General features: G+C 43.3%; 1 protein-coding gene across 1 annotated transcript in view; it reads right to left on the bottom strand.

The window, feature by feature from the left end:
- Nucleotides 1-12,198, bottom strand: part of RAB2A (RAB2A, member RAS oncogene family) — a 47,960-nt gene extending 35,762 nt beyond the window's left edge. Inside the window, exon 1 of the mRNA XM_014873071.2 lies at nucleotides 11,830-12,198. Coding sequence (XP_014728557.1) covers nucleotides 11,830-11,875 — 46 coding nt within the window. The 5' untranslated portion in view covers nucleotides 11,876-12,198. The remainder of the gene's footprint in view (nucleotides 1-11,829) is intronic.
- Between the last annotated feature and the right edge of the window lie 805 nt (nucleotides 12,199-13,003).

Raw genomic sequence — 13,003 nt, 5'->3', positions numbered from 1 at the left:
TACCTTCAGCTTTCTTCCAAGCTAACTAGATCCTCAATAGCATCAGTCTCCCATCTATCTCCTTATTTATCCCCCGAGGTAACCACAGCAGGTCTGTGGCTGCTTACAACCACTATATGCTGCTGCCCACTGGCCCCCCACAGGCCAAAAAGCAGTCTAAGAAGAACTGGCAGCAGCTAAGTTTACATTACAGTCAGACAGGTAACATAAACATTGTCCCCCTCAGATAACCAACCCATGTCAAAAAATCAGTGTGGCTACTTTCCATTACACGGACACTGGTCAGTAAATGGCCAATTTCTCCCATATGTGAAAGCACAGAAAAGTAGAAGCTAGTGCAGTCAGCAGTAGTCAAACTACCTGGGTTTGTAAACATACTACTTTTTAGAGTTAATTGTTCCTCCTTCGTGAACTTGGAGAGGTAATTTTTCCTGTTCTGCGCAGTCAAACTTCATCTTTTCAGCCTTAAAAATCTGACAGCAATATATTTGGTTTAAACTGAATTATTACCACATAACATACTATACTGTAGCACCTAGTTCCTGCTGTACTTTTATCCGTCCAGAATGATAAAGTTATTCTAGCCACATACTAGAGGTCAGCAAGAGCTCATCAAAAGAGACATACCCAGTAACAAAAGATAGCAAACAAAGAGATAAGGAAAAGAGCCACACTATCGACAAAAGATATGCATACCAGAGGTTTGCATATAGTGACACTGGTCTTTCTAGTGTCAAATTCAGCAAAGTTTTTAGGACAGTTTAATGAGGAAACAAAGCCCACAGAAATATAATCACCATCTATCATATTTTGGATTTTAATTCTAAGACCAGCAGCCAGTTTCAACCAAATCTAACAGAAACAGGAAATATACATTTAGTTTGGTCACAAAATGAGTTGTGGCCAACTGATGACACTCAGATTAATAACCCAAACAATGCAGCAATTCCAACAGCCTAAGCCAGTTGCTAGTGCTGCTGTCTCTAGTCTCTTCCCTACAGTATGCTCCTGTCCATTTCTCCACACAGCTTAGATGAGTTCCGAAGCAATTTCAGTTGTCTGCTGGGTTAGCATGCTAATCTGACAGGAAGAGTGACAAAGCAAACAGAAATGGCTTAATGCAGGGTCAGACAAGCATAAGCGTTAGTTCAAATGAGGGAAAAGAAATGCAGCAGCCAGCAGATCAATAACAGAGTGGCATGGAACTGTAGTCCAAGGCAAAATTTGCAGCATCTGCCTTACTAGATCTCTTTTCTTTAGCTGTCTGGCTTATGATGGCAAGCGGTTAGAACACAAGCAGCTTTGAAGCAGGCATAGATTCTGTTCCTAAAAAATTAGTAAACATAAAAGAAGTGGAGAAGGAGTGGGGGAAAGCATTGCAGGTAAGAAAAAAAGAAACAGAAAGGCAGAGCATGGGAGCTGTAGGGACAGAACACAAAACTGTATGGAACTTTAAAATATTAATTATTCTACTCAGAGAACAGCTCTTGTCACAGTTGGTAAGTGAGTCGACCAGAGGAGGGACTACACTGAACCTGCTGTTTGCAAACAGAGATGGGCTGGTGGGAGATGTGGTGGCTGGAGGCCACCACTATTTGGGGCACAGTGATCATAAGATTGTAGAATTTTCAATATTTGGTGAAACAAGGAGGGGCATCAATAAAACTTCTACACTGGACTTCCAAAGGGCACTTTGGCCTGTTCAAGAGACTTATTTGGAGAGTTCCTTGGGAAGCAGTCCTTAAAAATAAAGGAATCCAGAAAGGATGGGCATGCTTCAAAACAAAGACCCTGAAGGCACAGGAACAGACTGTCTCTGTGTGCAGAAAGATGAACTGACAAGGAACATGACCAACCTGGATGAGCAAGAAGCTCTGGAAGGAACTGAGTAAAAAAAAAAAAAAAAGAGGGTGTATCACCTTTGGAAGGAAGGTCAGGTATCTCCAGAAATGCTTAAGGGAATTGCTAGGTCATGTAGGAAAAAAATTAGAGAGGAGAAAGTCCAGTTAGAACTCAATCTGACCACTTCTGTAAAGGACAATAAAAAATATTTTTGTAAATACATTAACGGTAAAAGGAAGGGCAAGGACAACCTCCATTCTCTATTAGATGCAAGAGGGAATTTAGTTATTAAAGATGAGGAAAAGGCAGAGGTACTTAATAACCTTCTTTGCCTCAGTTTTCAACAGAAACAGAGGCTGACCTCAGGACAGCTCTCCTCCTGGGCTGGAAGATGGTGTCAGGGAACAGAACAGCCCCTCTGTTATCCAGGATGAAGCAAAGACCTGCTGAACCACTAAGATGCTCACAAACCTATGAGACCAGATGGGATCCATCCTAGGGTGATGAGGGAGCTGGCAGGTGAGCTTGCAAAGCTGCTCTCCATCGTTTACCATCAGTCCTAGCTCAGCTAGGAGGTCCCAGATGACTGGAAGCCGGCCAGTGTGATGCCAATCCACAGGATGGGTTGGAAGGAGTATTTAGGAAACTGCAGGCTAGTCTGATCTCAGTGCCCAGCAAGACTATGGAACAGATCATCTTGAGTGCCACACAGCACCTACAGAATGGCCAACTGATCAGACCCAGCCAGTATGGGCTTTGGAGGGGCAGGTCGTGTTTTTAACCAACGTGATCTCCTTTTATAGCCAGGTGACCTACTTGGTGGATGCAGGAAAGGCTGTGGATGTTGTCTACCTGGACTTCAGCAAGGCCTTTGACACTGTCTCCCAGAGCACACTCCTGGAAAAGCTGGCAGCCTACAGCTTTGACAGGTGCTCTTTTTACTGGGTTAACCACTGGCTGGATGGCTGGGCCTAGAGAGTGGTGAACAGGTGCTGCATCTAGTCATTAGTGCTGTCCCCCAGAGATCAGTGCTGGAGCCAGTCCTGTGTAATATTTTCATTGATGATCTGGATGAGGGGACAAGTCCACCATCTGCAGTAAATCTGCAGATGACACCAAGCTGGGAGCATGTGTCAACTTGCTGGAGGGTAGAAGGGCTCTACAAAGGCATCTGGACAGGCTGGATAGATGGGCCAAGTCCAGTAAGATGAAGTTTAACAAGTCCAAGTGCCGAGTCCTGCACTTTGGCCACAATAATCCCTTGCTGCAGACGGTGTGGCTGGACAGTGCCCAGGCAGAAAGGGACCTGGGGGTGCTGTTCAGCCAGCTGAACATGAGCCAGCAGTGTGCCCTGGTGGCCAAGAAGGCCAGGGGCATCCTGGCCTGTATCAGGAATAGTGTGGCCAGCAGGAGCAGGGAGGTACTCAGTACCCTGAGTGCTCCATCCAGCTCTGGCCCCTCAGTTTAGGAAGGACCTTGAGATGACTGAGCACATCCAGAGGAGGCAACAAGGCTGGAGAGGGGCTTGGAACACAAACCCTGTGAAGAACGACTCAGGGAGCTGGGGTTGTTCAGCCTGGAGAAAAGGAGACTCAGAGGTGACCTCATCACTCTCTACAACCTCCTGACAGGTGTTTGTAGTCAGGTGGGGGTTGGTCTCTTCTCCAATGTAACCACTGACAGAATGAGAGGACATAATCTTAAGCTGCCTCAGGGGAAGTTTAGGTTAGATGTCTAAAAAAAATTCTTCACTGAGTGATTGAGCAACGAAATTGTCTGCCTGGGGAGGTGGTAAAGTCACCATTCCTGGATTTGTTTAAAAAAAACACTAGATGTGGCACTCAGTGCCATGGTTTAGTTGATGAGGAGGTGTTTGGTTACGTCATAGACTGGACTTGATGATCTCAAAGGTCTTTTCCAACCTAGTTCATTCTGTGACTCTGTAACAGTGTTTATATACACAGAAAACTTTTATATCACCAATGAAATAAAACTGACCCAACAGAAAATAATCACCACCTCACAAAAAACCTGTAAGTCACACCAGAAATAGCTTTTGTCATCAACCTTACAAAGTGATTTCAGTATCAACGATTAAACCAAAATCTTAAATCAATCCAATATTCCTGCACAAATCTTACAAATTTTGGAACAGTATTTCAAAATCTAATCAACAAAATGGCATTTTATTAGGTATTCCAGCACTAGTTCTCAAGTGGCAATCTGATATTTCTTCTCCTTATACAGCTGGTGACCAAGTTGGTTGAATTGAGCATACAAACACCACCCTCAGCAGAGTGAAGATGACACACAAGCATAGCCCCTTTGATGCAAGCCCTGTCTCAGACTGGCACAAGATGACGGCACTCCTAGTCACTCCTCCACAGCAAGCCTTCTAGGAGCAGACTGCAGACTGATGGGTTCACACAGAGAAATAACTGGTTTCTCTTTAATGCCATTCCTGCTACTTCAGAATCTTCTAACAAAAAAATGCCATCTGATAGTCCTTAAGTTTTGTACTGCTATTGACTGAAGTAGAAGTTTCAATTCATTTAAGATATTACATGTTTGTATCACAAAAGTTCTTAAGAAAATAGTTTGTAGCCCAAATACCTTCCAAGTCTTGAGCAAACTCCCCTATCATAGACAGGAAGATTATCACAGCCAGGAACATGTATCAGAGACAGTAGCTATATATGAATGCCTGAGTAGTTTACCACCTTGTGACAAACAGTTGCTGCAAAGATCAGTTAACAGCTGCAGGCAGCTAATTCTATGGCACGCACGTAGTTTAAAGTAACTACACCAGTTAACTCTAAGAACAGGGTGGCTGCTTAACCAGATATCTTGTTCACTTAGCAATGTAAATCTTAGACCTGAAATGAGGCAGACACTGTGAAAAGTACCTGAGCATGTCTTGATGACAGTCAATTGCAGAATGCAAAAGGAATAGACTCAGTTATTTATTAACTCATTCTCCATTTTACTGTCACAATTATTTTAATATAGCTTCAGAGAAACCACTCCAGAAAAAAAAAAAATCTACTATTTTCCTATGAGAGAACTTGGATACACTTCAGCCACAGTAAACAAAAGCTCTTACTTAGGAACCAATGAAAAGAGTGGATTATGTGCTCAGAGGGAAGGCAGCTTGTTTCTTTGCAAGTGCTTGGCTTAGGACCCCTTCATCACTTCTTAGTACTCCAACAATGATGGGAAGTAGAACTTGTGCTACAGTAATTTTACTCTCCAGCTCTAAATTCTGAACCAACAGACTAAGTTGATTATCTAAATTCCTCTTGCCTTCCTTAACAGTTTCCTCTTAATCTGGGTGCAACTCTGCAGTCAGTTTCCTTAGACAAGGCACTGCCAGAACTTTGCTGTTGTCCACTCTGGCCCAGCTTCAACATGGCCCTTCCTTATATACTTGTGTTTATTTCAGGGCTCAGCAGTAAAGCTACCCTTCTCACTCATATGCAACAACCTACACCAAGAAACAGATCCAGCACAGTACTACACTCATCCAAAACAACAGTATGTACATGAGACTACGGCTGTGGAAGACATAGCAAAGGAAATGGTTATTCTTTCCAGTAATAGGCTGCACTTGTAGCACTTTAAAAAAAAAAAAAAAAAAAAAAAGGCAGCAGCTCCAGAACCACAGCACAGTGATGACACAGCTGAGCCACTCTTTGGCTAAGAGAGCTGACTTGCTTCTTTCTCCCCTTCCTGACTACCTTGAATAGGGCAAGGAAAGTTCAGTTACTGGCTGCAAAGTCAAGTGTGTACTACTGAATATGAGGAAAACTTCCAGGCTTTTCTTACCTCTAGACAAAACTCGTCAGTGTTCCTTCCACTGATGTTTGCCTTGAAAAGCTGACCTGGTTCAAAACTAAACATGGGTCAAAAAAGAGGGTAGGGGGAGGTTAAGGATTTCTTTACTTGCGCACCTAAGCACCAGTATAGCCCAAGAAAGGGGAAAAGACAGGGGAAAAGAACTACAGTAGTCGTCCTCCCAAACGGAACAAAAACTGAGTGCTCAAGAAAAATATCCTATGCTAATCTGCCTGCTGTCTCTGGTGAGTAGACTCACTCCTTCCCACACAGCTCCACTTCCTTACCCAAAAGGACTCTTGCACTCTTTTGAGCACACCTACTATTTGTTTAGTTTTGTTTTTCAAATCATCTTTGTGAGCTGAGCTGGCTCTCTGAAGGATCACCCAAGCAATGATGCTGACAGCTAAGAAGCAGCAGAGCTCATAATTGAGACAAGAAGAGGTAACAAAGTCTACTCATTTTGGCAGCACATAAATCCTGGATTAATTCAACAGTCTCATTGAACTATTTTTTTTGTACTTGATGGTGATCAATCAGTCCACCACACACAGAGATGAAGACCTACTTCCTTTTGGTATCTTGCTCTCACTAATCTTCCTAGATCCAGCTTGCTTCCTTGAGAGTACTCTAGACTGTGCCACAAGGCCAAATCACCTGATTCAGCCACTGAATAAAAAGTTAACCTAAAAAAAGGTACTTTTCTAGTGCATTAGTGGGTGGATCCAGATCATGGCAGACTATCAAAGTCATCACAAGTTAGAGGGAGCAAGAACTCCTTCTTCCACATGTAACCAACTATGTCAGCTTCGATATCCATGAAATCAGTGCCACAATATCAACTGAGCTGAAACAAGCTTCCTGCTTTCTTACCTTCCTTTAGAAAAACAAAAATAAATCTTAAAGATAGGGTAAAACAGTTTCAAATAATGGGCAAGATTATATATACGATTATTTTACATATACACGCACATATAATACATATGCATATTTTATATATTTAAAATATATATATACATATCATATATATTAAAAAATAGATTAAAATCAAAGTTAGTTTTAAAATCTGGGTTCTTATATGTATCATCTAGATAATAACGCGGTAATTACACATTACAAATGTCACAAGATATATGCCTCTAACCTGGTTCATGAGATACTTTTAGTTTTTTACAGTAGTCTGCAGAGCTTCCAGATATTTCATAAGCCCTTTTCCCATCACAGGCTGCAGTTCATTCCCTCTCTCCTCCCTTTTCAAACACAGCAGTTTTATGCAACTCTGGAAAGTGCAGTATTACTTTTTCACAGGCCTAGGCATAACAAGACATGAACCTAAAGCAAAGATTTTTCTTAACATCATCTCAGTGAGTTACGTCTTAGAACTCTACCATCAAACGGGAAAGCTTTATTTAAATTTATAGGAAGGACAAACAAAAAAATTCCAAACTGTCACATACAAAGCAAAGGGAGTTCACATACAAACGTAAGCATAGATAAGAACAGAAGAAAAACAACCTCCAAAATCCTTCATGATGCCTATGTAATTTTGCAAAAAGTAATAAAACTTTTCCCAAGGCTCTTTTAAAGGTGATTCAACTTCAACACTTAAACATTTTCAACAGTGTATTTGAAGCCAATGATGTAAATTTTCCTTTCTACGTAACAATTAGCACAGGTCTACAAAGTTAAAGGAGCTGTTCAGCTTTACCGTATTTCAGTTTGTACAGCACTGCTCCACTGCTAATTGTAGGTTTCAAAAGTAAGTAAAAATTATTTCCAAATAAAATAAAGCTACATTTGAGCCTGTAAAAATCTTCATGTCCTGCATGGTCATAAACAACTTAGAAACTGCTAGTCATTCATAATAACATGGTTTTAGATGGAATTGGGGATGGGGTTGGGTTAGATTTTTTTTGAGTGGCAAGGTGTTTGAGGTTTCTTTTTAATAAAGTGTTAGAATTAGTTCAAGTGTGCAAACTGGTAGTCTCATGAAATCATTTGTATGGACATATAGTTTGTTAATTCTAGTTAACAACTTCTAAGAGGATGTTCTTATACAACACCTAATATCTGCTCTTTTGAGATTAAAGCATTATTTAAAGTGTCTCAAAGCAAGATATAAGTAGTACAGACCAGTACTCTGGTTTTCAGCACAAACAAGTTCTCAGGCTATCACAGGGTATTAACACCAGCTCTGGCAAGATGAAAACCAGTTTAGCCAAGAAATACTATTACATACTTAGAGAAAATACGGGCAAAAGACTCTGGTCATACACATTACTAGCTAATAACAGCTGCTGTTCCAAGCAAAGTGCAAAGACACTAGAAATTTCACAAAGAGGACTGAAAAATAAATTTAATTGCTCAGTTTCAACATTTGAAAGTTTCCTAGACAAGTGAAATGGTTGACTAGACAGCTTACTTTACTCTAGAGAGTGAGAATTAGACCACCAAGCAACTATATTTTCTTTCATCATCACCTCCTAATAAGAATAGCTTAGATATACTCTTGGTCTAGGAGCAGCAACTATCTGCTGAAATTGAAAGGCAAGTAAAAGTCCATTATGCAAAAAGCTCAGAGTTGCTGCAGTAACATTTAAGAAAAGCAGGTGGACCTGCTCACTGAAAATGCAGCAACACTGATCCTAAAAAGACATTGAGATAGCCTACAACTGACAAGTTATGTTGGTGGCAAGAAATCTGACCGTTGCAAAACTGGTACTTGAGGTATCCTAAAGTCCAGGAGCATTCTCTGGTGGAATCTAGCAGACATACCCGAATATAAGAAACTTCTGGTTAATATGTATTATTTTGAAAAAAATATTCCGGCTCTCATCGTCACGGAAATCTCGTATCACTCCCAGTTTATTCCCACATGGTACACTGCTGGTAACAAACATTTAAGTAAAGATTTTTCCATCATACAGAAAAAGATCTAAAAGAAAAAATTTACAGACTTTCAATCACCAACTGCACAAAGAGACAATTCTCCTATGCCAAGAATATTCAGCCTAGCTCAGATCAAAGTCCATCTGAACTTCAACTCATGGCCAAAGACAGATACATAGGGAAGAGTGGATGAAACACCAACTCCTACTGGCAACCAAAATCAAAGACATCATCAACCATAAAGGCAAAGGTCTCAGAGGTACAGCTCTATGCAGCATGCACCACACACACCTCTAAATGCATCTGCAAACTCCTATAATGCATCGGAAATAGCCAGATTAAAGGACTTTTCCTGGTAAACTCTTACAGTAGTCAATATTCCATAGTACTTCAGTACTATGTACAAGTACAGAGTACTTTAGTACAAGTACATAGTACTTGTATTTTTCTCTTAAAACTCCATAGCTACTGCCCCACTGCTACAATGTAAAAACCATATAGATTTATGGCAACGTTGTTTGAGTACCTGAAATACAGCCATGCCATTTCCGGTCTCTCCTATAACAGGAAATTGACGACATCCTAAACCAGTTCCAAGAATACAGAAAATAATTTTAATATATTAAAAAATACAGTTAAGAACCAGATTAGAAGCAATCTCATGTTCATACAGCTACCATGCCTGAAGTACCAGAAAAAGAAAAGAAGTCAGTGAATGCCAGTGACCAATGAAACGGGAAATGCAAAGGGACAAGAACTGTTGAGCACGAGGCAGTCTTGCACAGTATCTGTGGCAGTCATTTTAAGAGACTGAGATCATCCTAAATTCCTGTGTTTAAGTAGATGAAAGCATGTGGAATCACAATTCAGAGAAGGCACATACAGGTGTCTTGTATAATTCCAGGGGGTTTTCGTTAGTTTGCTTATGGATCGCACAACCTACTTTGTTTTTTAGTGCTGAAAGAGGAGCTAAATGTTAACATCTGTCCTCAGCTGAGTCTCTTAGTTTTCTCCTACAGTTTGTTTACAACTAATTGCTGAGTCACCAGGCAGCTGAGGCATTTCCAAAGACTCTAAATCAAATGCCAGAAACAAATTTCATGATTGCTATGAAAATGAGATGGTCTGCAAGGCCAGTGGCATATCTTCACTGGCTGGAACCCTGTGGGAAACCACCACAGGAACTGAAGAGGACAGTCACCATCCACTCTTAATTTCCATTGTCAGAACTTTGAGTTCAATTGCCTTCATCTAAGGAAGAGCAATAATACCTAGACTACCACCATCATCTTGGCAACTGTGCACAACATAAATTGGCTCTTCAGTACTATCTCTATTAGAATACTTAAAAGGCTCACAGGAGATCTAAATAAAAGCAAAACCAACTTACCACTATTGACATATTCAATTTACTTCAAGAATAATCACTGGAGTAGTTTTAATTAACTTCCTGTAACAACTCAAGAACACAAGCCACAAGAATTAAAAAAAAAACCTAATAAAAAAGCCAACAGCAAATCTGTGAGCCGTTTTCCTCTGTTTCCTTTCTTCTTACTCTTCTGATATTTGGCTCTTAAGCAGCTACAACTTCAGAAACAACACACATCCATTCTGTATTTCACATTTCAAGCAACTCAAATGCAAGAGTGCAGCACAGACCATTACACTGAGAATATTTCTTTGTAAAATTTTAATCAGTACACAATCAATGTACCAAAGCAACTGTAAGCTACTGTCTACCACTTTAATAACTACAGTTTTTAGAGATGCACTAGAATTGGCCACCTGTTCTGACGCACTGTCATTCTGAACTGTGCACTACCATCTTGCATCACCCTGGCTTGACAAACCTCTTCTTACTTCTGAATTTGCACAGGTAATTCCTATCCTCCTGTCCTGGCTTGATGGACTGTCACTCAAGTAAACACTCAACAAAAATCAGAATTTTCAGTTATCATCTACAGCCTAATGCTTCCAACATGGTCATTATAGCTGCAATATATTTCTAAAGATTCACCTGTACTACAGCTGCTATTGCAGAAGCCTAAAAGAGCTTTTAGAGTTTAAATGTATGTTTAAAAAGTAGATAAAAGTCACACAGTAGTTGCATCCAGTGTATTTAACAATCCCATGTGTAATGCAACTGTAATGCATAATTATAATCCACTAACAGATAATTTGGTTCATAGGCATGAAGGTACCCTCAGAATAGCATCTAAAATAACAGGTGTGTCATCAAACTTATTAAAGGCATTTAGACAGGTATGAGGAAAACAACAAGGAAAATGCACAACATACAGGTACAATGGTTAACTAAGTTAGCTCCTTTGTCCTGACAACAGTTTGATCAAAGTATGCTACTCCCATCCATAGTAGGCTAAGGAAGCATAAAATATATTGGCAAAGGAGTTTCAAGCACCAATTCCTATCAGCATAACGCTATGCCAACATCATTTGTAAGCATTGCTATTCGTTGCACAGAAGACAGTCACAAATGGAATGGAATAAGTTTTTAACAAATGTTCAAGGCTAAGTTGGATGGGGCCTTGAGCAATGTCGTCTAGTGTGAGGTTTCCCTGCCCACAGCAGGGGGGGTTGCGACTAGATCATCTTTAAGCCCCAGTCCAACCCCTTGACATTCTATAATTCAATATGGTTTTAAAAAGTGACAAGAAACATCTGAAAAAGCAGTGGTGTGTGCACACATAAGCATATTAAAAAAGAGGTGTCTTTAAATAAGACGGGAAGAGTCTGGGCTTTTAATTTTCCTTTGACAGCGTGTCTTCACACAGTTTGCTAGAGCAGCTCCAGTCGAGACTGGAAAGAGCATCCTTGAAGCCTGAGCTGAAGGTAACTCACAGCAATGAGACAGAAACTCATGACAAAACTGCGGGGTGGAGTGTGGCCTCGCTGCCACAAGGCTGCAAACCACGGGCACTACCCATGTACAAGTTTCGTTGTGACAGCGCCTTCTCCCTCTCCGCTGCTCTGCTCTGCCACCGCAGCCAGAGCCGTGAGACAGCCCGAGCTGCCCCGCGACCCGCCAGCCAGGCCCGGAGGCGGCAGCCAGGGGCCCAAGGCCGACGGGAGACAAGGCCGAGGCCGCGGGCGGGGCCCGGCGCAGAGGCGGGGGGGAGACACCGCCTCTTCCTCGCGCGGAGCCACCACGTCGGCGGCACTGCCAACACTGCGGAAATGGGCGCGGGGAGCCGGGCCTTCCCCTCCGCTCCCCGCCCCGCTCCGGCCCGGGCCGGGCTCACCCACCTGTGTCTCCGATGATGATGTACTTGAAGAGGTACGCGTAGGCCATGGCCGCTCCCGGGCTGCCGCTCCCGGGCTGTCCCGCTTTCGCTCCGGCGTGACGCGCGCGCTCGCCGCCCGAGCTCGCGCTGCGGAGAGGCGGAAACGGGTTAACGGCCCCCGGGCGGCGCCTCCGCCCGCTCGCTCCCTCCTACCTCCGCCCCCGCGCCGCCGCTGGCGGAGGGGCTCTGCTCGCTCGGCTTTGCTGTCCGCCCTCCCTCCCTCCCGCCGCGGCCCCGCAGGCGCCGGGAAAGGCAGAACGCGGCGGCGGCGGCGAGAACAATAAACAGGCGCCGAGCGGCCCCCGGACCCTCCGGCGACGTCAGCGCCCGCCCCCTGACGCCGCCCCGCCTCCGACCCGGAAATGCTGAGGCGCGAGTCCGCCTCCCTCCGCACGCGGGCGGAGCCTCGGCCCCCGCCCCGCGGCGCTGAGGGCGGCGGCGGCTGCTCGGCATTTCGGGGAGTTGCCGACCCTTAATCCGGAATCGATCAGGCTGGGGAAGGTGTCCAGAGTCATCGAGTCCCACCTGCGACCAAACACCACCATGTCAGCTAGACCGGGGCACTGAGTGCCACGTCCAGTCTTTCCTTACCAGGGACGGTGACTCCACCACCTCCCTTGGCGGCCCATCCCAATATCTAAGCCCCCTTTCTGTGAAAAACTTCTTCCTAATCTCCAACCTAAATCTCCCCTGGCACATCTTGAGACTATGTCCTGTCATACTGTCGCTGGTTGCCTGGGAGAAGCAGCCGACCCTCACCTGGTTATAACCTCCCTTCAGGAAGTTGTAAAGAATGATAAGGTCACCCCTGAGCCTCTCTTTGTCCCGGCTAAACCCCAGCTCCTTCAGCCGCTCCTTACCAGATTGATACTCCAGACTCGTGCCCTTCCTTGGACCAGCTCAGGCACCTCAATGTCCTTCCTAAATTGAGGGGCCGAAAGCATAAGCCCTCTGAAAATAGCCAGCAATGAGCTATTTGGTACAAGTTTATCTTCATCACATTCTGGTCTGAAAGCGTTTTTTCCCTTTCTTTTTCTGTCTTTCCTCACTGAACTGAAAGCAATGAGCCAGGAGCGTAACCTAAATTCACAGCTGGTGTTTAGGACTTTTACTTGGAGTTCACATGGGAGTGGTGA

Source organism: Sturnus vulgaris, chromosome 1 (genome assembly GCF_052056855.1).
Source record: "Sturnus vulgaris isolate bStuVul1 chromosome 1, bStuVul1.hap1, whole genome shotgun sequence".
Taxonomy (NCBI): Eukaryota; Metazoa; Chordata; class Aves; order Passeriformes; family Sturnidae; genus Sturnus; species Sturnus vulgaris.
This window is presented reverse-complemented; position numbering and strand designations above follow the sequence as displayed.